At 42.2% G+C, this 26,667-nt stretch overlaps 1 protein-coding gene and 1 long non-coding RNA gene across 2 annotated transcripts in view; one reads left to right on the top strand and one right to left on the bottom strand.

The window, feature by feature from the left end:
* Positions 1 to 11,481: 11,481 nt before the first annotated feature.
* Positions 11,482 to 26,667, top strand: part of EPSTI1 (epithelial stromal interaction 1) — a 236,271-nt gene continuing 221,085 nt past the window's right edge. The window contains exon 1 of the mRNA XM_085621814.1: positions 11,482 to 12,065. Coding sequence (XP_085477940.1) covers positions 11,899 to 12,065 — 167 coding nt within the window. The 5' untranslated portion in view covers positions 11,482 to 11,898. The remainder of the gene's footprint in view (positions 12,066 to 26,667) is intronic.
* LOC146802229 (uncharacterized) lies at positions 16,381 to 25,588 on the bottom strand. The gene is made up of 2 exons (XR_014967719.1): positions 23,771 to 25,588; positions 16,381 to 19,364 (listed from the first exon to the last, which is right to left on the bottom strand). It is a non-coding gene; the product is annotated as an uncharacterized LOC146802229 (long non-coding RNA).

The following is a 26,667-nucleotide window of genomic DNA, read 5'->3' as shown; positions in this document are numbered from 1 at the left end:
TGTGAAATTAAACTCAGGTAAATCGAAGTTTATTCAAGCATAACTTGGGTTTATTAACCGTTGTTCAAAATTAATGAAGTCAAAGAATTGTATTCATTCTTTATCAATGCATCATATATCCAAATGCCCAATGCATTTCGGGCTTTTTTAAGCCCTTCTTCAGGGGTGGTACTCTGAAAGGATAAGGTATAGGGTTCAGTATATGTATACATTTTGTAAACACTCAATAGAAAAGAGAAATCTTTGCCCAAACAATTATACAGTAGATGTTGATTGTAACAAACATAATCATGTTAAAACAGTTTTAAAAATAATACGTTCGTGATAGGTAGAAAAACACAATACCAGTATGAGTAATTACCAAAATAGAGGCACGCTACACATCATGGTGATATGAAAATATCCACTTCTTTTACATGTTAGAACAACATACTGTGGTGTGCATTTACCAAAATCGTAGGAAAAAGTGAAGCCGAAATGGACCAGGAAAGTTTGGGTGGTAGTGTAAGTAAAAAAATGAATGAAAATGAAAATACCATGTAGGACAAAGTAATGTGGTGTGCTTTTGCCAAAATTGTGAGAAGAAGTAAAGACGAGATAAAAAGAAAAATCTAGATGGTGGTATGGGTAACAAAAATGCATGCAGCGTGGGGCCTTTTAAAATAACTCAATCAATATCTGACAAGTAACGGAAGATCAAACTTACAGTTGGTATGGTGATGTATAGATTCTCCTGAAACCGGGAGAATCAAGTCGGAAACGCTCCGGTAAGTGTAATGGATAGTAATCATGTGATATATAGACATGTGATAAGGAAAAGTGCGGGAAAAGGTGAACTACAAAGAAGACAGACTTGTAGTTCCAAGAGGTCAATGAAGTAATCATGTGATATGTGATAAGGAAAAATGCGGGAAAAGGAGAACTACAAAGAAAACAGACTTGTAGTTCTAAGAGGTCAATAAAGTTTGGTGAAACTGCACGTACAAACAATATCGTGGTCAACAAAATATAAAATAATAAACAAAAGTGAGTGCGGTTAAATCTGTAAAGGAATTAGGCAAAAAGTAAAAATGGAAAAAACAGCGTGTGAAACCGAAGAAACACATGTAATTCGAATGATTCGAACCAGAAGCGACAGTTCAAAAGATGTAGGATATTACCAAATCATGGAGCTTGTTAGGGGGCGTCAATGTAATTGTACAATGGTACATGTGTATAAGGTAAAATTAGTAAATAAAATAAAATAAAATGGCTGTGAGGTTCAACATGAACTGTAAAGTTACACAAGGTACTAGGGTATCACAAGTCGGGTGAAAGTTCAAATCTCCATTTTGAGGTGAATAAAGAAGACCTTAGTTACAGAAAACAGCCCAGATCATAACGCTCGTTGAGACCTTTCGGATGTATGGAATTCAGCTTGTGGATCCAAAATGTTTCTCTTTGTAATAGATATTTACTATTGTCACGTCCCCTCAGATGGAGAATCTGTTCAAGAACCAGAAATCGCAGTTGGCAGATGTTATGCTGATGCTGGTGAAAATGAGTTGCGATTGGTGATTTCGCCTGTTTGGTACGTATATTGCTTTTGTGTTCATTAATCCGTATACGGATTTTTCTCTCAGTTTTGCCCACATAAACCAAACCACATGGACATTTCAACATGTAAATGAGATTCTGACTATTACATGTGGCTGTAACCTTGAGTTTAATCGTGTTGCCTTGTGAAGGGTGTTGGATGTTGGTACCTTTGATAATAGAGTTACAATTACCACAGTTAAGACATGGTAAAGTACCTTTGAAAGTGCTGGTAGTGAGTTCATCAGCTTTAGACAATATTTGTTTGAAGTTGCGTGATCTTTGGTATGCAAATCTAGGTGATATTTCAAAAATGTTATTGAAATCCATTTCCATGCTTAACATAGGCCAATACCTGAGGATAGTTTTTTTTATGTTGAAACTTTGTGTGGAGAATTTTGACACAAATGTCATTCGTTGATCTGAAGTTTTTGGTGGTTTGGGTGAAAGAAGCATCTGTCGGGTAGACTTGTTAGACTTCAAAATGGCGTTGTCAAGAACTTTGGTAGGATATTTTTGTTTTTCAAATTTGGAAATGCAAGCGGATTTGCTTGATTCAAACAATTCATTGGTACTTGAGATTCTTTTCAATCGTAGTAGTTGTGAGTAGGGCAAGTGATTCTTGAGAGATGGTTGGTGGAAACTATGAAAGTGCAGAAGGTTATTGCGGTCAGTAGGTTTAGTGTAAACTTCAGTGGTGAGGTGTCCTTGATGTAATGTGACCTTGGTATCCAGGAATGTTATCGATTCTTTGTTTATACAGTGAGTGAATTGAATTCGTTGGTCAACTGTATTAAGTGATTTAATTAGTGATTCCAGATGATCAATTGAGCCATTACATAAGATAAAAATGTCATCAATGTATCTTTTATAAAGGGTAAGATGTTGGGTCCACTCGTGTTTGCAAAGTATGTTGTCCATTTCAAAACGGTGCATGAAGAGGTTCGCGTATGTTGGGGCGGCACAATTGCCCATGGAAGTTCCGGAGCATTGGATGTAAAATGTTCCTGCCCATTCGAAGTAGCTGTGGTAAAGGGTGAAATGCATAAGTTCCATCAGAAATACTTTGAGATTCTCTGGTTTGTCTGTGGTCATTAGAAATTACTCGATTGCCTCAATGCCTTTATCATGGGGTATAGAAGTGTAAAGTGAGTTTACATCAATGGTACATAGGACGGTTTCCATGGTTATCAAATTTCGAATAGACTCCAGGATGTTGAGAAAATCAGTGGTGTCCTTAATGTAGGTAGTCATCGACTGAACAGAAGCTTGTAAATGTTTGTCCAAATATTTCCCTACGGGTTCATGTAGTGAGTTCACTGTAGACACAATGGGTCTGAATGGCGGTCTTGTGGCGTTTTTGTGCATTTTGGGGAGCATATAGATATAGGGTGTAGATGGATTGCTTTTGATCAGGTATGTTTTGTCTTCATCGTTGATAACTCCCTGTTCTAAAGCTGTATTAACGATGGTTTTTAGCACAATCATGAAATCATTGGTTGGATCCGTTGGGGTAGGCATGTATGTTTCTGAATTGTTGACGTGATCATTAACGTTTTTAGTGTAAAAGATGGTATCCATAATGACCAGTGCTCCACCTTTGTCGGCTTGACGTATGGTAATCTCTGGTTTGTTTGCTAATTCTTTTAAGGCTTGTTGTTCTTTTTTGGTTATGTTAGAATATGCCTTTTTGTTGTGGTAGCCAATTTTCTTGAGTTCTTTATTAACGATTGTTTCGTAGGCATCCAGTACTTTATGACTCATGGGTGCTGTAAAGGTGCTCCTGTTGCGAAGTCCCATTAGGGTATTCTTCCGTGGTACATCTGGAATGTTAAGGATGTTTCGAAAATAGTGTTTAAGTCTCAGTAGACGCATGAATTTAAAGAAACTTATGTCAGTTTCTAATTGATTGGAATGGTAGGTGGGAACAAAGGAGGTTCCTTTTTGAAGTGTAGCAATCTGAAGTTGTGTGAGATTGTAAGAGGAGATGTTTATCACGAGGTTTTCTGACTGCGCGTGCTCTTGGCCACTGATTTTGTTGATGTTTTTCCTCCTGGATCTCCGGGTGGCCTTGTACCTACCTCTAAAAAATGAGATTGTCCCGAACTGCTGGTTGTTGGGCCCTCACTGGCTGTGTGCTGTGGGTCTCCTGTCTCTGTTGATCTGAGATTTGGCTGTGAAGTTTGAGGTGTTCTGGTTGTCTTATCTCTACTAGATGAGTCATCGGAAGATGTAGTGTCTATGTCCGATCTTTGTCCTGTGTGTTGACGTTGTTGTCTTTTGTAAGCATAGGCTTCTGCCCATGTGTAGACCTCTCCTAATTTATAATCCGTACTGTCACGCTTACATTTTCGTGTTTTCCTTTCGTTAATCTCTTTAGTATATTCGTCAAGTTGTTTGTTAAGATCTGCGAGTGTTGCATTCCAATCAATGTCAGAGATTTTACTGGAAATTTCTTCACGGAGTTCATCAATTTCTTTCTGAAGGTCTACAAGAAGTTTAGATAACTCTTCTACTATTAATAGTATTAGATCCAGTGAACACTTATTGAGTATCGCTTCCCATTTTTCTGTGAACCGTGGATTGTTTTTGCATAGAGTCGATTTGAGGGCTATTCTTAACCCTCTTGGGATCCTTTGTACCTTGTGGTAACGTATTAATGTGCTTGCATGAAGCTTTTGGTTGATAGCTCGTTTGGAGGTATATAGTAACTGTCTGATGTTAGATTGAACAGTTGTACTGCTGTGACTGGACCCTGTGGTATCCTCAAAGAGTGCATAAATGCGTTGAGTTTCTTCATTTGTATACGTGAACGTTTGTGTTCTTCGTTCAGAGGTGTTCTCTTCTTCATCCATTTGTGTGTTGGTGCGCTTTCTGTGTCACTCAGAAAAGGGGACTCATATGAAAAGCTTGGACAGAAGTTGCGCACTCCAAATTTCTCCAGGTCAATGTTTTAAACAATGTTTAGTTGGTGCAAACGAATTAATCCCCCTGAGTAGGGAATTCAAATCGTAGATAGTGATAGCACGTTCCTGAATAGGAAAATGTCTTTCGTTTTGCACTCAATCTCAGAGATATGATCTCTTTTGTGAAATTAAACTCAGGTAAATCGAAGTTTCTTCAAGCATAACTTGGGTTTATTAACCGTTGTTCAAAATTAATGAAATCAAAGAATTGTATTCATTCTTTATCAATGCATCATATATCCAACTGCCCAATGCATTTCGGGCAACAGGAGCACCTTTACAGCACCCATGAGTCATAAAGTATTGGATGCCTACGAAACAATCGTTAATAAAGAACTCAAGAAAATTGGCTACCACAACAAAAAGGCATATTCTAACATAACCAAAAAAGAACAACAAGCCTTAAAAGAATTAGCAAACAAACCAGAGATTACCATACGTCAAGCCGACAAAGGTGGAGCACTGGTCATTATGGATACCATCTTTTACACTAAAAACGTTAATGATCACGTCAACAATTCAGAAACATACATGCCTACCCCAACGGATCCAACCAATGATTTCATGATTGTGCTAAAAGCCATCATTAATACAGCTTTAGAACAGGGAGTTATCAACGATGAAGACAAAACATACCTGATCAAAAGCAATCCATCTACACCCTATATCTATATGCTCCCCAAAATGCACAAAAACGCCACAAGACCGCCATTCAGACCCATTGTGTCTACAGTGAACTCACTACATGAACCCGTAGGGAAATATTTGGACAAACATTTACAAGCTTCTGTTCAGTCGATGACTACCTACATTAAGGACACCACTGATTTTCTCAACATCCTGGAGTCTATTCGAAATTTGATAACCATGGAAACCGTCCTATGTACCATTGATGTAAACTCACTTTACACTTCTATACCCCATGATAAAGGCATTGAGGCAATCGAGTCATTTCTAATGACCACAGACAAACCAGAGAATCTCAAAGTATTTCTGATGGAACTTATGCATTTCACCCTTTACCACAGCTACTTCGAATGGGCAGGAACATTTTACATCCAATGCTCCGGAACTTCCATGGGCAATTGTGCCGCCCCAACATACGCGAACCTCTTCATGCACCGTTTTGAAATGGACAACATACTTTGCAAACACGAGTGGACCCAACATCTTACCCTTTATAAAAGATACATTGATGACATTTTCATCTTATGTAATGGCTCAATTGATCATCTGGAATCACTAATTAAATCACTTAATACAGTTGACCAACGAATTCAATTCACTCACTGTATAAACAAAGAATCGATAACATTCCTGGATACCAAGGTCACATTACATCAAGGACACCTCACCACTGAAGTTTACACTAAACCTACTGACCGCAATAACCTTCTGCACTTTCATAGTTTCCACCAACCATCTCTCAAGAATCACTTGCCCTACTCACAACTACTACGATTGAAAAGAATCTCAAGTACCAATGAATTGTTTGAATCAAGCAAATCCGCTTGCATTTCCAAATTTGAACAACGAAAATATCCTACCAAAGTTCTTGACAACGCCATTTTGAAGTCTAACAAGTCTACCCGACAGATGCTTCTTTCACCCAAACCACCAAAAACTTCAGATCAACGAATGACATTTGTGTCAAAATTCTCCACACAAAGTTTCAACATAAAAAAAACTATCCTCAGGTATTGGCCTATGTTAAGCATGGAAATGGATTTCAATAACATTTTTGAAATATCACCTAGATTTGCATACCAAAGATCACGCAACTTCAAACAAATATTGTCTAAAGCTGATGAACTCACTACCAGCACTTTCAAAGGTACTTTACCATGTCTTAACTGTGGTAATTGTAACTCTATTATCAAAGGTACCAACATCCAACACCCTTCACAAGGCAACACGATTAAACTCAAGGTTACAGCCACATGTAATAGTCAGAATCTCATTTACATGTTGAAATGTCCATGTGGTTTGGTTTATGTGGGCAAAACTGAGAGAAAAATCCGTATACGGATTAATGAACACAAAAGCAATATACGTACCAAACAGGCGAAATCACCAATCGCAACTCATTTTCACCAGCATCAGCATAACATCTGCCAACTGCGATTTCTGGTTCTTGAACAGATTCCCCATCTGAGGGGACGTGACAATAGTAAATATCTATTACAAAGAGAAACATTTTGGATCCACAAGCTGAATTCCATACATCCGAAAGGTCTCAACGAGCGTTGTGATCTGGGCTGTTTTCTGTAACTAAGGTCTTCTTTATTCACCTCAAAATGGAGATTTGAACTTTCACCCGACTTGTGATACCCTAGTACCTTGTGTAACTTTACAGTTCATGTTGAACCTCACAGCCATTTTATTTTATTTTATTTACTAATTTTACCTTATACACATGTACCATTGTACAATTACATTGACGCCCCCTAACAAGCTCCATGATTTGATAATATCCTACATCTTTTGAACTGTCGCTTCTGGTTCGAATCATTCGAATTACATGTGTTTCTTCGGTTTCACGCGCTGTTTTTTCCATTTTTACTTTTTGCCTAATTCCTTTACAGATTTAACCGCACTCACTTTTGTTTATTATTTTATATTTTGTTGACCACGATATTGTTTGTACGTGCAGTTTCACCAAACTTTATTGACCTCTTAGAACTACAAGTCTGTTTTCTTTGTAGTTCTCCTTTTCCCGCATTTTTCCTTATCACATATCACATGATTACTTCATTGACCTCTTGGAACTACAAGTCTGTCTTCTTTGTAGTTCACCTTTTCCCGCACTTTTCCTTATCACATGTCTATATATCACATGATTACTATCCATTACACTTACCGGAGCGTTTCCGACTTGATTCTCCCGGTTTCAGGAGAATCTATACATCACCATACCAACTGTAAGTTTGATCTTCCGTTACTTGTCAGATATTGATTGAGTTCTTTTAAAAGGCCCCACGCTGCATACATTTTTGTTACCCATACCACCATCTAGATTTTTCTTTTTATCTCGTCTTTACTTCTTCTCACAATTTTGGCAAAAGCACACCACATTACTTTGTCCTACATGGTATTTTCATTTTCATTCATTTTTTTACTTACACTACCACCCAAACTTTCCTGGTCCATTTCGGCTTCACTTTTTCCTACGATTTTGGTAAATGCACACCACAGTATGTTGTTCTAACATGTAAAAGAAGTGGATATTTTCATATCACCATGATGTGTAGCGTGCCTCTATTTTGGTAATTACTCATACTGGTATTGTGTTTTTCTACCTATCACGAACGTATTATTTTTAATACTGTTTTAACATGATTATGTTTGTTACAATCAACATCTACTGTATAATTGTTTGGGCAAAGATTTCTCTTTTCTATTGAGTGTTTACAAAATGTATACATATACTGAACCCTATACCTTATCCTTTCAGAGTACCGCCCCTGAAGAAGGGCTTAAAAAAGCCCGAAATGCATTGGGCAGTTGGATATATGATGCATTGATAAAGAATGAATACAATTCTTTGACTTCATTAATTTTGAACAACGGTTAATAAACCCAAGTTATGCTTGAATAAACTTCGATTTACCTGAGTTTAATTTCACAAAAGAGATCATATCTCTGAGATTGAGTGCAAAACGAAAGACATTTTCCTATTCAGGAACGTGCTATCACTATCTACGATTTGAATTCCCTACTCAGGGGGATTAATTCGTTTGCACCAACTAAACATTGTTTAAAACATTGACCTGGAGAAATTTGGAGTGCGCAACTTCTGTCCAAGCTTTTCGCCACTAAAAGCATCACAGTTGTTATCAATATTGCGGAAGTCATTAACCCCTTTAGTGCCACGCCCTTTCCCCCTCCTGTGCCGGGTGTTTTATTAGTGGGTGGGGTTCATGACGAGATAGTCTCGTCATGGGCACAGCGCAACCGTGCTCCATGACGAGACTATCTCGTCATGGGCACTGAAGAGGTTAAAGAGAATTGGGAAGGATCCAACCAAATTTGGTATACACTCATTCCGCATTGGGCCAGTTTCAGAGGCAGTAAGCTGGGGTTTTTTTTCTGTTAGCGCTGTTAAAAAATTGGGGCGTTGGTTTTCAGATTGTTGTTTACGTTATATCAAAAAGTTGGAGCATGACAGTTAATTAGTGGGGATATTAATTGTTTTCTCTTTTCAGGTTTGGTGGCAGGTTTGGCAATGCCACAACACCAAGTCTGGATTATTGGTCATTCATTCATCAAGTGGGGAGCTAAACAAGCGGAAAACGGCATTTTGGGAAAAATGTAGGTTTTTCTTCTGAAGAAGTGGTGTTATCTTGGTGGGGAATAAGCGGCATGAAATGGGGCCAACTCATGCTTTTAATGAGTGAGTTATCCGCTAAGAGCAAACTAGAAGTGGTCATTTTACATCTTGGGGAAAATGATTCAGTGCAATTGTCCGGGTTGGGGTTATTGATAGAGATAAAAGCAGATTTGGAACTTTTTACAAAGACTTGGCCCAATACACAAATCATCTTGACCGCTCTGATGCCTCGCAGAATCTGGAGAGGGGTGGACAGATTTACTGCCGTTGAACGAGCAAGAAGGACAGTTAACCGACAGTTGCAGCGTTTTTGTTATATTAATGGTATACATTGGTTAGTTCATGATGAGATTACCAAAGAAGATTATCAGTTTTTTAGAGATGATGGAATTCAATTGTCTTTTATCGGAAATGAAATGTATAATTTTAAGTATAAAAGAAATGATTTCTAAGGTTTTGGATTTACACACATGATGTTGAATTCATGCTGTTGAAGCGGCAGCACTAATGTGGTCGTTTTTCAGAACATAATTGTTTTTCAAATATTTTATTAATTAACAAATATCTTCCATTATTTTCTCCTTCCCCCCAACCCTCCCACCTCTCTCTCCCCACTCACATTTTAGTAGTTTAGTTTATGGTGGTAGTTTGTTAGAGATATAGTTATTGCTGATAAGTTATTAACTGTTTGGCGACAGAATTATTTTTCGGGGTTTTTTCAAGTAGAACTGTCTTTTATGTGAATAATGTTTTCACCTGTTTGGCGACAGTGGTACTCAACATTTTTTATCTATAACTGATGACAAACGTCCAGTTCTTTTACATTTATGGTGAATAAAGGGGGGGGACAGGAAAAACGCCTGAGTTAGGGTTTTTCCTGGTGGCAGAGTTGGAGGAGATCAAGACAGGCAGGAAGGGCTGGGGGCATTAGGAATAGCTTCGGCCAGAGGGAAGCAAGGGAGAGAAGTTGGAGGCAAGAGGTAGGCAGGAGATGGAGATAGGGGTTTGGGGAGGAGGATTAGGCCGAACAAGGTTGGGTAATAGTTGCTACGGGGATATTGCTTAGGGGCGGGGGGTGTTAGTTTGGAACATGTTTGTATTATGATCTGTATGCAAATATATATTGTATTGCCTACCTGTCCAATAAAGCGGCCTTTTACCCCAGATTTGGGTCTTGGTTGTACTTATTGCCCGATGGGGGCTCCTGGGGGTGGCACTCGCAGAGTGTACACCCCCGGGCGGCTTCGGGCACATAGTATGGCCCTTGGACAGGTAGGCTTTTATGATTGGCTAACGCTTATCAGCGCGAGCCTCCAGTGCGAACGTTCTTTGTGGCGCACTTTTTACTGTACTGGGTGAGGTAGGATAGTGAATTTTGGCCCGCCCGCCCACCCTGGCATTATAAACATTTGTATTGCTTTCTTTCATGTATGTTTTGCTTAATAATTGTTCTTTTGGGTGGTTGTCGCTTGGACAGCTGGCAGAGTTGGAGGAGATCAAGACAGGCAGGAAGGGCTGGGGGCATTAGGAATAGCTTCGGCCAGAGGGAAGCAAGGGAGAGAAGTTGGAGGCAAGAGGTAGGCAGGAGATGGAGATAGGGGTTTGGGTAGGAGGATTAGGCCGAACAAGGTTGGGTAATAGTTGCTACGGGGATATTGCTTAGGGGCGGGGGGTGTTAGTTTGGAACATGTTTGTATTATGATCTGTATGCAAATATATATTGTATTGCCTACCTGTCCAATAAAGCGGCCTTTTACCCCAGATTTGGGTCTTGGTTGTACTTATTGCCCGAAGAACACATTTCACAGCAAGATAGAATGAAGAGGGACTCTGGAAATATAGATCAAGTTGTAATGGTAGCCAGTGAAGCACTTGCTTAATAAGAGCTGAAGAACGGTGCCCTCCGGTGGATCGTACATCCATGCAGGCCAGCGAGGCCTGTACCCGGGAGGGGTCCGAGGCAGAGACAGGCAGGCCTGCTGGCGCCTGTCCTAGGGTGCGCTTAATGGGCCGCTGTTGGATAACACCCAGTGGACATCACTCCCACAGCCAATCCTGAACAGTGCGTCCCACCGTCACCCATTTGATTTTACAGCCCCCTCTCAGCCCAACTGTGAAAAGAACAATGGATAAGATAACCATTCTTCAGACCCCCCCCCCCCCCCCTGCTCTGATGACTTCCAAACTTCCAAAGCAGCTCACGCTGGTTCCTGGTGACAAGAGCTCCCGTGATTATTTCTGTGCAGTGCTTGATAAAGGTGCTGCAGTGGTATCAGTGGAGGGATAAAGGAAGAGCTGCCTGGGTTGAAGTCAGGTCCTGAGTACCGGTACTCTCTTCGTTCTAGGAAAAGTGCCGGTACTCATGGGGAGAAAATGAAAAGGTGCCGGTACTCAGTACCGGCCCATTTAAAGCAATATATATATATATATGTCTCAACAGCAGGTGCCTGCACCCACGGATAATGCAGATTTGTTTTCGTTTGTCTGGTCGCTATAGCTACAGAGCAAGAGAAAACACAAGCTCCGGTAAACAAAACATTCTTCTAACTTGCTGAATCTCTAGACTTCGCACTCCATGACGCCGTAATTTCAATAAAGTGGGCAGAGTCCGCCTCTCATCTGTGTCCACAATACGTTGGGATTGCGTCCGAATCCCTGCACCTGTGCGAAGGTGGAAACTCCCTTCATCTCCTGCCTCTGGCGAAAAGGGGTGGGTTAGACCGGCGTAAGACGTTCTGGGAGGCCCCAGGAACAAGAATGGAAAAAAAAATCGGAATCGAAACTTATCCACACTGAGGAAGCAGGTGTTCTAGCTTTTGTCCTTCATTCCGCAATTTGAGTAGACGTGAGCGGTGCGCAGGGGGTCTGTAGGAAAGGCAGGCGCTGCTACTAGACGGTTCCCAGCTTTGGACTGAACCCCGCGAGGAACCCCGGGAGTGAGCGAGTTTAGTATTTTCGAACACAAACACCCGGAGCGAGCGCTGCGTTCTCCGTCGCCGCTGCCAATACAAGAGCAGAGCTATCTAAATGTCCGCCACTCGCGCAATGACGACGCACGGCCGGGCAGCACAGCAGGGGAGATCACCAGGGGTCAGGAGCTACCCAGAGCACGAGGCCGCCGCAGGGTACCGCAATACACCGCCCGGCCAACAGGAGTCACCCGACGCCCAACCGCAACGGACGCAGCCTGAGGGGTGAGTAGAGCGCCTCCTTATCACCCAAACCACATTCCTTGTGAAGTTACTAAAGCTTATCTGGTGAAACACACCTGTATAATCTGTGAACGTCTCCGCGTCTCTTAAACGGAGACGTTTTTTTTGAGAGATTTGACCTAGTGGTTAGAAGATGCTCACATTGGCATAGGTTCAAATTTCGGCCTGGCCAACATCCTGTGATTTTGCACAAATCATGTAATCTTCCTGTGCCAAAATATCAAAATAGAAAATGTGTCACATAGTCTGCTTCTAGCGTAAAGCGCTGTTTAACAAAGCAGTGCAGTAAGGAGCGCTGCTCGTTTCCTTGTTAGATTGTATGCTGCAAATTCTCTTGCTGAGAGGGGACGTGGTTAGTTTCGTTTACTCCATGGCACGCCTCACTTTCAGTTCTCACCCTCTTTTGTCCACCCCGCCTACGTTTAAAAATAATAATATATATATATATATATATTTCCTTTAAGGAGCACACCTGCTCGGCTCCAGGATACCACCGCGGGTGGTAGAAGTGCCCTTTACAAATGCACGGGCCATTAGCATAATATAAGTTTATATTCTATTTGTCTTCAGTGCATTAGTTGAGCATTAACTGGCACTTTACCCTTCCTCTCCTTGTTGCGGCACATAATAAAGATTTGGTAAATACTGGTGACGTCTCCTAAATTTTTTGAAATGCATTGCCCACTACAAAAGTTCCAAGGTAAATCCCCAGACGTTGATATTCTTGCCCACCTAGAACTTTGTTCCAGTGATTGAACTGGACAAATATTTTTGGAAAGTTGTAGCTGAAATATGAGGGCAGAACCATGGGTGCTAGGTTAACCAAATTGTTTGCGGGACCATTCTCCGGTCATATTACTCACCTGGCCATTTTTTTTGATACATTAAAAAGGGATTTTTTCAAAGCGGAGAAGGAGAACACACGTTATGTGGTTCATGTGCTAGCTCTCTGTCAGAGGATTACAATAGCAGCCAGGTGTGTCTCTGACACCCCCACTTCCAGCAGTCTTTGCATACGTGATGCGCTCTAAGACCTAGGGGTATATTATCAACAGTCAGCGATAATTATCGCTAAGCGCGATTTTAATTATCGCCGGCTATCGCTGAATTACATCGCCGAGTTAGCGCGTTATCATCAATGCTTATCTCCAAGGCGATAATAAATCCAGCGATAGCGGCGAAATGTGTGAATATCCATAGGGGAAATCCTTGATAATAAGCCAGGGTGGACTTATCCTGACAATCCACGGTGGACTTATCCTGACAATCCACCTCCCATTGACAAGGTGGCTAAGTCCGGTTTAAATTAGGCGTTCAAATACCAGCGATAATCGCGTTAGCTCGACTTTCATTATCGCTACGCAGGTCCGGGGCCGGATTGATAACCGAGGGAAGTTGTGTTAACGACAGTTTTCATGTTATTTTAGTGAGGAACGCCTACTTTGCATATCATTGGCGATAAATATTGCTGACATGCAAAGCGGCAGGATAAACGGCTGCTATTCCAAGGAAAGAAGCACTAACGCATGTTAGCGAGTCCATGGTGATAGTGCGACAGGAAAATTGCCGTTTTTCCGGCAATATGTGCCGGAAAAGCGGCAAAACTTTCCTTGATAACATGCCCCCTAGTCTTACAGAAATTAGTCTCTTGAGACCAGAGCTGAGGCGCCCCTGCATTATTTAACGTTCCCGTCCACTCTGCTGCTCACAGTCGAAGGAATACACTACTTCCACAGTCAGCCAAGTTCAGTGACGGTCTGGGTGGGAATATTGGCTCCGCCTCCACTCTTAAATTATTGGGGGCCCAGGTACTCTGAGCTTTTATAACCTGGCACCCAAGGGCTAGACCCTCCAAGTAAACGACTTTGAACCACAGAGCTTATGTTGTCTGGCACCACTCCCTTCCCACCTGGAACTCTCCTTTGGTTGCTGGTGAGGGAGCCAGCTTTCCCTCGTCCTCCCCTTGAGCTCTGGTTCACCAAAATGCCACGGGTAGGGGAAGTTGCATCATATACCCCTTCACTTTAATTACATCACAGGAAGTGATTTCATAGGATACCTTACTCTAATTTATTCCTGGAAGGCCTGTTACATGACGTAACATCACAACAATTGAGGATTTGTCTTGGATAGTATCACAAAGTTGCGATATGTGCTGCATTGTATTATTTTGTATCAAGGCAGCGTCCCCATGGATTTTGATGCAAATCATTGGTAGACATGAATTTGTGCCAAAATCTTAGGCCTCTTTGAAGCATGCATAATGAGTTGCCATATTTTCATTATTTTCTAGTTTTTTACAACTTTGTATGTGTACTGCATTTTACAGCATACATAAAACATGGGAAAACATTAAAGCATAATTTCTGTAGTGGAGGAGACCCCTTCCAGTACAAAACTTTTGCTTCATAGAATGTACACGCTGGTACAAGGGAAGGTGCTTTGGTTCATGGCTACCAAAAGTGCACCACCTATTCGGAGAGAAAAAATGTGCAATATGTTATTGGATTTGGATTTTGTTTTTTGTCTTCCTCTTTGATGCAAGGCATCACAGCAACTTTGATGCAGCTTTGCCTTGCGAAAAATAACAGTGAATATGGACCTCAATCTTACACTATCTCACTCACTACCTGTCACTTGACTATCACTCACAAACACATGTTTACACATACAGACACATTTTCTCACACACATTTTTGCTCCCTCTCACTTAAGAACGCTCTCACCAGCAAGCACGCATACAACATGCATTTAAAACCATTTTTACTTACCACCGGTGCCACCATTGATCCTATGTGTGGTCCAATTTTTATTACATTAATAGTGAATAATATTCACTATTAGTATAATGAAAAAAGGTAGACTATAAGGAATGCAGAGCCCTGTTGTGTTCTTGGCACTAATCTGGCACCCCTAAATAACATAATTGGTTTCCAGTCTGCCTTAGGCTCCCACCCTGCTGGATTCAATTGATAGGAGTAAGGTGGGAGGTAGCCTGTCAATTCCTTGGGGAATTTTTCTCCTCGTGAAACCGAAGGCAAGCACAGGGGCACTGCAGGCCAGTCAGAGGACTGGTCTGCACCTGAAAAGGGGTATTTTGAAATGATAAATTTTGGTACTTTGGGGAGGCCCACTGGCCCCAGGGCTGATTTAGAGATCCCGCTTGGGGTCAGATGACACAGCTGGTGCCACTGATCCTTAGAAAAGTTGCTGGCAGATTTTTCAGTCTTGCCTACTGTTAGAAATGGGTCTCTAGTTGGCAGAGGTAGGTACCTTTGTCCAAATAGGGACCCTTGCTTCTAGTCGGGGTAAGGGGGATACACACATTAGATAACCCCTGCTCACCCCCTTGGTAGCTTGGCACGAGCAGACAGGCTTATCCCAAAGGCAATCTGTAAAGTATTAATAACAACACTCACATTAACACAGTGAAAACAGCACACCAGTTTAGAAAAATAAAGTATCTTTCTCTAAACTAAGCAAGACCAAAACGACAAAAATCCAACATACACAGTTAAAAATATGACTTTAAAAAGGTTTCAAGAACTTGTACCATAGAAAATTATGAATGCGTGACTTTTCACCAAAGTACCTGTAGTTGCGTCAAAGTTCCAAAGCCAAACAGCCGCAGAGTCAGAAAACAAAGACCTGTGACAATCCTGAGACCTTGGGGAGGCGATGCGACAGTTCTGCAACAACCAGTGAGCAAGTGGCATTGAATCCGGTCTGTATGGGGAGTGATGTGTCGATTCTACGTGACGGTTCCGGTTCGCAGGTGATGCGTTGGGAAAGCGTGCTGCACAGGTACGATGCGTGGAAATCCAGGATGCATCGGCAATCGATGCGGCGTCAAGCGGTGCTGTCAGTCCTCTTCAGCTGCGATCTCACAATGCGTAGATCTTAGCAGTTCTTAGCGTTTCTTCTTTCTTCCAGCTCCCAAACAGCAGCAACAACCTCCAGAGGACCAGCACTGGCAACTCTTGGCAGGCTAGAACTTACAGCAGCAGAGTTCAGGGGAGCTGGGGGTGAAGTCTTTGTGTCCCTGAGACTTCAGAACAGGAGGCAAGCTCGTTTCAGGCCCTTGGAGATCTCCTTCAAGCAGGGGATACAGCAGAGTCCTTCTCCTTTCCGTGGCTGAAACGGCAACTGCAGGCCAACCCCAGTCACACAGCAAGGGCAGTACTTCTCCTCAGTCTCTCCAGCTCTTCTCCTTTGTTGTGTCCAAATTTTAGTCTCAAGGTCCACACTTACCAGTGGCCTGCAATGTAAGTCAAATAATGAGCAGTTGGCAACGTAGAAGGTTCAAGCGTTTATTGGCCAGACAGAACTCTATATAGAGGAGCCTCATCGACCCTCACCCATCAGGTGCGCCGAGGAAGACTGAAGAATTACAGTCAAAACCAGACAGATATACTTTCAGTGAATACATGAAGTCAGCACATGGAAATCTACAAGTTGGCTCGGAAGAGAGGAAGACCCATATTTGGCGCATATAATTAGCTCAGCTCAGGCACAGGAATGTGCTTATCTCACAACTCGGCCTTGGGGCCTCAGACCGTTTACTTTCAGCTGCTCTTAGTAAATCACACTCCAAGAGGGACGGGGATTGTGCCATGCACGGAGCTACAGAACAAATGTCTGCATCAGAGGTCTTTTCTGCCATTAACAAGCTTCTATTTCTTATAACAGAAACATACAGAAACATCCATATTATAGACTTAGCTGGAGGAAAGCAATGTAGCATAACAAGTCTCTTACTGAGAAGGCAAGAATAAGATAGAAGCTTCCACATTACAGAAACAATTCTATACACCTGAAGCTTGCACATTACAAAGATAGCTCAGTGGGTTGCAGCACATGAATAACAAACTGCGACTTCATATTGATTAGACATATTAGATACACTGGGCTTAACTATATATTTAACTCGATTACTTCATCCTAACCAGAGCATGATAAACTAAGGGTAAATGGTGGACAGAAAAGACCATGTGACCGAACAACGAGGGAGCCTCAAACCAAAATGGCCGTCGTTCTGCTCCCGGCCCTTTTATCGCATTAGGCCTAACAGGAGTTTCGGACTATTGGTTAGGCTAAAACTAAGCGGACTGGTTTTAGATATACTGTGCTAATCATATATTAATATTTGGTCACCACAGAACGGCCCTTTTAGCACAGTATAGCTAAAAATCGATTCAATCTTCAAAGATTCCCTCATCTATCTGCATCAGATCATGTGTCTCCTTTTCGGGCCCGCTGAGTATCTATCCGGGTCTGACTAGGCTTGGGCTTAGGAATAGATGGGCGAACCTGTGCTACACAGGAAACGCAACAGGCCGGACCGCATTGGATACACAGACAGCAAGTAAAGAGGAAACCTGCTACTCTTAAAAGGATCATGAAGAGCTTCCAACCCCAGGTAGTCAAAAGACCCCAAATCAACCAGAAATAGACCAGGTACCTGTATCTGTATGGATTTCAGATGCTAGGCAGTGCAGCCTTTGAATAGGATCGGCCCCTTTTGGGGTAATGTAGCCAATATTCGAACAAAAACTAAACGGGGAACACTCCCTCCTCCGTAAGTGCCACTGGAACCAAGAATTGGACATTCCATTGTCTGCAGAGGGTGAGATCATCACTACCTTGTACTAAACCAACATTCATGTAACTAATCATGTCTCTGGAAGCTAAAGAGATGGCATGAGGAAATTTCAAATTGAGGCCTAAAGCCTAGGTCAACCTATATTCTTGGACGACATATATGGAATGATATGTTCTGCATTACTATATACAGGTACTCAGATACATTTTCTAATAAAGACATTCTCACATTATATACATCTAACTGATTCAACTGAATGCACACATTGTTACACAAAATCACTGCCTTGCTCAAGGGAAACATTCTGCTCAAGGGAAAGAACCAGCATACTCAGTGAGGTTGAGCCATTGGAATCCTACACTTCATTGTCATATCTGTTAAGGAAAATTCATGCTTCCCTCATTACGTTTGGACAGGCATTTAGATGCATAGTACCTTGTTACTGTTTTCTCAAGATCTATTCTCTGATGCAATACACTGTACTGCAGGACATCTTCATAACCCAATTTACTTCACTTTGGAGCGTGATAAATATTCATATTACCATAATTAGGCCCATCTACCTATACCCTTATAACAAGAATAGGGACAAAACTAGATCACCCTTTACTGGACAGAGTGGGAAGCAATCCGTGGACCCTACAACTAATAGCATTACTATCATTACTCCATCTGTGTCAGTCTTTGTGTGGGATCAAACAAGTCATAGACATACTCCAGTGAGACAGCGACATTCCTCATTACTACTTTCAGGTGAAAAAGGGGGTACGTTTCATCCTAGGGTGAGTTTAACGCTACTTCCACTACTCAGAACCCTATTCTAAAGCAGTGCCAGCAAAACAGTAAGAATCCGTCTCATAACACCCAACTGTTCGTGCAAATTCGTCTATGCCCAGAGTCCGTTCGAAGCCTCTCTGGCAGGCTTCTATTGTTCATCAAATCTGCTTCCATCGCCATATTGGGCCTCTTGATCAGGCCCTCCAAGAAAATAGTTCTTCGCAGTATCCGTTGGAGTGCCCTCCTGGCAAACACTCACAGCTCACTCGAAAAGTCTCAATGTCTCTAGGCAGTGCACCAACATCTCTCCTTTGTGGCAAGCACTATCATGAACACAGATCATATTGTGCAGAAAGTTTCAAGTTCAGCTACACCCTCAGGCTCCAACACCCGTCATCCAGTGTCAGAGGACATTTGGGCTGCTGCTTCATGGGTACCACAATATAGTGCCTTCTGCCAATCGTAGATTCTATGGGGCACTGCCTTTCCGTTGATACAAAGGAAAAGGGGGTTGGCCAAAACTCAGGCCAAGGGGGTCAGGGGACCGTGCGCTGTCAGAGGTTACTAGCACATGACAGGTAGAAAACTGAAGAAATTGAACGACGGTCCTGCCATCAATAACAGGGATCCCTCTCTTTTGCACTTTTGCACTGAAGTTCAGTGGCCCACGGGCCTCCTCCTTCTCTGATGTCCGACGTCATCCAATGAAGCACGCACGATGCTGTAGTTGATGAAGCATTGGCAACCACGGTCCAATTTCACTACTTTCTGGGTACTGAGACTGTAGGGCCAGGACATGTAGCCCTCATCTGTAGCTGGCACTGATGGGAAATTAGGACTCATCTTTATCACCGTTCTGCAGGGTATCATTCTCCCTTTTACTCTGGAAGATCCCGCAGAACCTAGTGATGTAGGAAATGTAACATAGTTGTTAATTTTCTTCCAAGTACAGAAAAACAGTTCCTAGTATTTAACAAGGTGACTGAAAACAGGCGGCCTGCTATCTTTGAGGGAGTGGCCATATGCCATGAGACTACTCTTGAGCTCATACCATATTTAATTACAGCTGCACACAAAGGGGTTGCTATCTTCACAGAGAAGGTCGACAGGGTGACTCCCTTCTCGTCCCAGGCCTAGAGGAATTCGCTCGATACTCCCCATGGCAGATGTGACCTTGGGCCTTAGCCGTAAATACAATCCAACCTGTCTCTTGGCTGGTACGAGCTAAATCATGCTGATGGTGGGTAAAAAGAACCACGTGGCCTGTGGCGCGACTGGTCATGTTCCAAGATGGCGTCAGTATAGTTCTTCAGCCCTTTCTATTGTGTAAGGAACATAGAGAGGAATGGGCCATCCTACAAAGCATATTTCGTGTATATAAAGTATGGTTACAAACCAAGATACATCATGCTAACTTCACATGCTGACATGATATGGGGGTCCATGGTACATAGCCTGGGAATGCGTACTTGAACAATGTACCAAGGGCTGCAAGAAGACAAAACAGTTTTTTTCCTAATCCAAATTACTCAACATCAGCTCCTAGTAAAGACTGTGAGTGTATTCACACAGACTAGTTAATGAAGAACTAGTCATTTCGCCTAAGCTTAGTAGAACAAAAATTACCCACCACTAATTCCCCTTAAAGATCACAATAGAACATGAGAGAAAAGGAAGAGCAACATACATATTACCTCGGCTTAATTTCTAAGGGGGCTAACTTAATTTCCAAGGGGCTTAATTTCTAAGGGGCTAGCGGGAAGCGAACCTCCTAAGGGGCCAGCAGGAAGCCAATATTCTCCTCCTTCCCCCCCTGTTTGACAGGAGAAAATCTGAAACAGATTTCACTGCTGTCAAACACTATCAGACCCGGTGTCTGTCAACACTATCAATCCCTGCGTGTAGCAACTGGGCATAGGCAAAGTTATAGGAGATACACAGCGCTTTTGAAATGGCGAGAAATCCTTCTAGCAAATGTACAAACCTCATTGTGTTAGCTCATAGGCTGGCCAACTGACATCTCATATGCAAATGTCCCTATTATGTGAACCTACACCAACCTGAAGTCAATATTAATGCTAGGAGGCCATAATAGGAATGCTAAGCTTCCTAAATATTTGGAAAACCAAGTTTAAGAACACTTATTAATGTTGGTAATTTCATAATTAATAATTTATCTGTTAAAGAAACAGGTCGTTTTGCAATAATTTCCACCTATACAATAAGCAGCATCCCTCGCCTTTCATATTCAAACGTCTCCCTTCAGAAGCCCAGACCCAATAGCCTAATTTAAAAACATGACAACTTTTAACCCGTTTACAGCATTCTAAAATGCAAAGTTGTCACTCTGAGGGAGTCTTAGCTAAATAAACATTCCTGTTCCATTTGTGGCAACAGCAACAGCTGTTTTGCCCATCAGCAATAAAGGCGCTTCTGGTGGCAGTCCTATTTAAAACAGGCATTTCAAGTGTTAAGATGCGAGTGTACAGATCAAAATGGTTCCATAATGTCCAATCTGGAAACATATGACCAAGGCTGCCTGTCTATAAGAGAAGGGCAGTCATGTGACACATATTTTAGTCTTGCATAACCTTTTTTGTTTTATTCATCTCCAATATCAATTAGACATACACTGATAACGTGTTGTCTGCTGTTTTGACAGCATGATAATGGTAATATCATGGCTGTGAAATGTAGTAATTGTGAACAAGTTCCAGCCAGGCGCTGCGCAAAGATTGTCGTCACGACCATCTCTGTACCGCACAGGAGAACTTGTATTAGTGTTAAAACAGAATTGTCAATACGACACAAAAACAAAACCTATATAAAATAAAAATTAGATATGCCAAGCCATCAGTATACCAAGCACAGAAAGCATAGACACACTACAATAGCATATATAAATAAGCAGTGATGCGCAATTACTGTACCTACAGCTCAAAGTCGAACATTCTGGCCTGCTTAATTTGTCAGGCTTAAAATTAATAACTGATTTTTCTGCCCTACTCACACCCCCATCTGACAGCAGGTCATATTAATGATGGCCAGCTGTCAGATGAACTGACTGTGTCGTTTCTGACAACACAGGATCAGCAAGAATAATCAAAAAATGAAAAACACACGAACATTTCTTTTTGAAAAGGTGTTATGACAAAAATACATTTATTTCAATACAATGTACCCTGATTTCCTATTTGACGGCGCATATCTCATGTTTCCTCTCATAGTTATAAACTTTTGATCACTTTACCAATCCAACTCACGTGTCTTGTCAGCCTTAAAACCACCCAGAACAATCCATGAACAATCTGTGGACAGAAGAGAGAACTACAGCACACACAAAAGAAAAACATGTCCCATAACAGACAAAATAACACTTATAACTTTTAATCAAAAGACAAAACATAATGCACAAAAATAAATTCCCATTACTTAACTGTTATCATTTTACCAGTTAGGTGGTGACAGCTTTGGGCCACAATTTCCACTGTGAATTGTCTGAATTAGAAAAATCGTTTTTATATAGGCATATAGCCCTCAAAATTTCAAGCAAGAGCATCATTTTACTTTTTTGTCTAGAATCAATGCAAGAAATAAAGACAGCAGTCTTCCATAGACATTTCCTTGGGCACTGGTCTTGCACAGAATAGAACAAAGGGAGGCTTCTGGAGTTTCGTTTCTCAGCTGCCCTGTCTTATCAGAGAAGCTAAAAATAGCCCCTCAGTGCTGGTTTGAGCCTGGGCTGCTAGCCATCTGTTCTCTATCTACTCCCGACCCCCCCCCCTCCTTCCAAGGCTCCCCGGCTGCGGGCATTACACAGATTCTATGTCAGAGAAGCTTTCTGAGCAGTGATTTCACCTCCCGGCATTCTGCGCTCTTTAGCCCCCACCTTCTCCTCACTCTGAAGCTGTCAAAGACAAAAAGTCTTCCCAATTCCATATAAACTGCAATAATTCGCCCTATTGAAAAATCCTTTTTATATACAATTTGTTTTCAGGGGGTCATAATCTTATTTTTCCAATCTCAGTTTAGAAAAAACGCTCACTATGAATAATGTACAGCACATAACTTACTAGTACAGAGCAGATAGTCTCTGCATGTTCAGCGTGAATCAGGACCTACAACTGTCTGGACCCAGCACATTGACTCACTGAACCACCAAGAACACAAACCTGTATTCATGAACAATTTGCAAATTCGAAATACCCACAATTTTTCTCAAGCTAAACTTTTCACTAATTATTTTACATTAATACTTTGTACATTAGGGGTGTCATCAAATCACAGGGGTTGCTCTTTCTCTAGCTACACCCCTCTCAATTTCCTTTTGCGACGCATTGACGGTGATGAGACCAAAATTAAACTTACTCCTCAACAATCTCACTTCTCAGAATTCTTTTCACATATTCGTCATTCAATCACACGCTTTTTCCAGCGCTAGCAACCTCCAAAACACAATTGAGCATACCACAACATTCTTATTCACTAATAGCTTACTTACATCCAACTGAGCAATCCTACCAACATACAATCTCGCATTTACATGGCCATGTTTTTTTTTTTTCTGCAGGCATATATTCGCCACTCACACACATTTTCCAAAAAATAGCCGGCGCTTTAACCAAAAATGCAAAATAGGTGTACACAACGTTTTCTGCAGTTCAACCTATCCAAACTTGATGCATCCAAACAAACGAACAGAGCCCGTCGACTCCCGTTCGTGGAGAATTATTCAAAAGGACCGACAAAATCACAACAAGCAGTCTTCCAACAGACTGGCAAGAGGCTGTCAGACAGGGGTAACCACGAACTGGACTACGGACCATCCCATTGCCTCCCTGGTTCACCACTGAGACTGTTCTGATGTGGTCCAAGCCGCACCTCAGATATGTCTCATGGCTACCCAGATACAGCCACAGGCTTTTCCGAGTGCAATCCGGCCATGTGTTACACACAGGTAACAACTAGGCGTCTGATCAGTGTCTCCAAATCACAAAAGATCCGCGGAGTCCCTACAGTCAGTCCCTAATGGACCATCCTGCAGGACCTCCGTAATTCTCCTAGGGTCCTCATGACCCCTCAAATCAAATGCAGTTAACTGTTCCAAATGCACCGCTCATTAGCGCGTGTTTCAAACAAAATGCACCTAGTGCTTCAAAACGCACCGTTCACAACGAGTGCTTCAAATCAAACAAAACGCACACCGCTCTCCGGCGCGTGCCTCAAAGTCAATGCACCGCTCTCCAGCGCGTGCTTCAAACAAATGCACTGCTCAACAGCGCATGCTTCAAACAAACAAATTACTCACCGGGTGCACCCAGGTACGAATGTCCGTTCTCCGCCGCCAACTTCTCAAAACCAACACGGTCAGCTCCTGAGTTAAGCTCGTAGAACCCCGGTGAAGGGTGACGAGAAGGCCCTATCACGGGGTCCCTTCGTGGGTCGCCAACCGTTGTGTCCAAATTTTAGTCTCAAGGTCCACACTTACCAGTGGCCTGCAATGTAAGTCAAATAATGAGCAGTTGGCAACGTAGAAGGTTCAAGCGTTTATTGGCCAGACAGAACTCTATATAGAGGAGCCTCATCGACCCTCACCCATCAGGTGCGCCGAGGAAGACTGAAGAATTACAGTCAAAACCAGACAGATATACTTTCAGTGAATACATGAAGTCCGCACATGGAAATCTACAAGTTGGCTCGGAAGAGAGGAAGACCCATATTTGGCGCATATAATTAGCTCAGCTCAGGCACAGGAATGTGCTTATCTCACAACTCGGCCTTGGGGCCTCAGACCGTTTACTTTCAGCTGCTCTTAGTAAATCACACTCCAAGAGGGAGGGGGATTGTGCCATGCACGGAGCTACAGAACAAATGTCTGCATCAGAGGTCTTTTCTGCCATTAACAAGCTTCTATTTCTTATAACAGAAACCTACAGAAACATCCATATTATAGACTTAGCTGGAGGAAAGCAATGTAGCATAACAAGTCTCTTACTGAGAAGGCAAGAATAAGATAGAAGCTTCCACATTACAGAAACAATTCTATACACCTGAAGCTTGCACATTACAAAGATAGCTCAGTGGGTTGCAGCACAAGAATAACAAACTGCGACTTCATATTGATTAGACATATTAGATACACTGGGCTTAACTATATATTTAACTCGATTACTTCATCCTAACCAGAGCATGATAAACTAAGGGTAAATGGTGGACAGAAAAGACCATGTGACCGAACAACGAGGGAGCCTCAAACCAAAATGGCCGTCGTTCTGCTCCCGGCCCTTTTATCGCATTAGGCCTAACAGGAGTTTCGGACTATTGGTTAGGCTAAAACTAAGCGGACTGGTTTTAGATATACTGTGCTAATCATATATTAATATTTGGTCACCACACCTTGGCAAAGGTTCCTCTTGATTTCCAGGAATGATCTAAAGTCTGTGGTTTTGGGTCTGATACTTGTACCCCAAAATGTCTTTGTTCTCTTTGTGCAAGGAGCTCTAAGCCCAGTTCAAACCATTTCTGGTGGCCCTCTGCAAGTGCACAACAACATCCATTGTCAGTTTGAGCCTTGGGCCCCAGACACACCACAGGGGGGCGAAGCCAGCATTGTTGAAGGCAGGCACAGCCCTATTCAGGTACAGGTGCTACTCCTTCCACCACTCCAAATGCAGATCAAGCCTATTCAGCCTAGTGCGGACTCATCCAGATTCCTGGAGCCACTGCACCTCCCCAGCCCCTTTCACTCCAAAGACAGACATTTAATCCACAAACCGGCAGAGGCACACAGGAAGGTTGAAGAAGAAAATAGCCACTTTCTAAAAAGTGATATTTTCAAACACACAATTTAAAAACCATCATCATTAAAATATGTTTTATTAAATCCTGAGTTCAGGGATACTAAACTCCATTTTTCTATCTTATCCCTATGGGAATATATGCTTGTAAAATGTTACAAAGCATTCCCCATTCTGTCCTATGGGCATGATAGCCTTTCAATAGTGAAAAACGAAATGGGCAGTATTTCACTATCAGGACATGTCACACACACCAGTACATGTCTTACCTTTTACATACACTGCACCCTGCCCAGGGGGGTACCATGGGCCTGCCAAAGGGGTGTCCTATGTGTAAAAAAAAAAAAAAAAAAAAGGAAGGGTAGGGCCTGGCAAGTGAGTGCACTTCCCACGTCAAGATGGCAATTAAACTGCGCACAGGCACTGCGGTGACAGTCATGAGACCTCTTTTCAGGGCTACTCATGTGGGTGGCACAATCAGCGCTGCAAGCCCACTAGTAGCATTTAATTAACCAGCCCTGGCACTCTCAGTGCACTTTACTAGAGACCTACTGGTAAAACAAATATGCCAAACAGGGAGAACCAATCAAAATATCAATTTACACAGAGAGCACTTGCACTTTGACACTGTTCAGGAGTGGCAAAGGGCCCAAAGCATCTAAGCCAGCAAAAACGGAAACCAGCACAGCATCAAAAATACGAGAGGTAGAGGCCAAAACTCTGGGAAAACTACATCAAGGATGCCAGGTCTAACACCTACACACATCTTTAAGCTGGTTGTTATCAATGTACTTTTGTGTACAATACCAATAATTGGCCTGTGCAATACCAATTATTAGCGTGTGCATTTGATCAGCCCATTATTTGTTTACTTTCTCGTCGCTCATTTGCTTGCTTCATATTTGATGACTTTCCTTCTCTTCTGGTTTGTCCCTTGTATGGAGTATATCTACTTTGTCGTCCTTCTGATTGGATGACTTGTATACTTCCACAGATAACATCAGGGAACTATTTTTTTTTTTTCTTTGAACACTACACAAGTGCTTGCCTTTTTTTCCATCTTTCCCCATGTGCTGCTCCCTCTCTCATATCCCCCACTGTTGGAAACCGGGCAACCGGGTTAGCAGTCACCAGGTTCCCAGCACAATGGTAGCTTGGCTCGAGCGGTTGGGGGTCAGGCACCGTGTTAAGCGTACGTCACACCCTCACAATAACCATGCATTCATCCGTTCCAAAAACGACACTACACCGTAAAAATTATGAAAGAAAGTAGTTTGTCTTTATCTTATTTTCTCTTAGTTGCAGGGTTCATAAAATAAATACAGTACCATAAGATTCTCCTTTAAAAGGGCAGGTCAAATAAATAATACCACAGTGGGGTTTCAATAAATAGTATCAGGTCATAAAT

Source organism: Triturus cristatus, chromosome 8 (genome assembly GCF_964204655.1).
Source record: "Triturus cristatus chromosome 8, aTriCri1.1, whole genome shotgun sequence".
Classification (NCBI taxonomy): domain Eukaryota; kingdom Metazoa; phylum Chordata; class Amphibia; order Caudata; family Salamandridae; genus Triturus; species Triturus cristatus.
The sequence above is the reverse complement of the archived record's forward strand: the minus strand, read 5'-3'. Positions and strand labels throughout refer to the sequence as shown.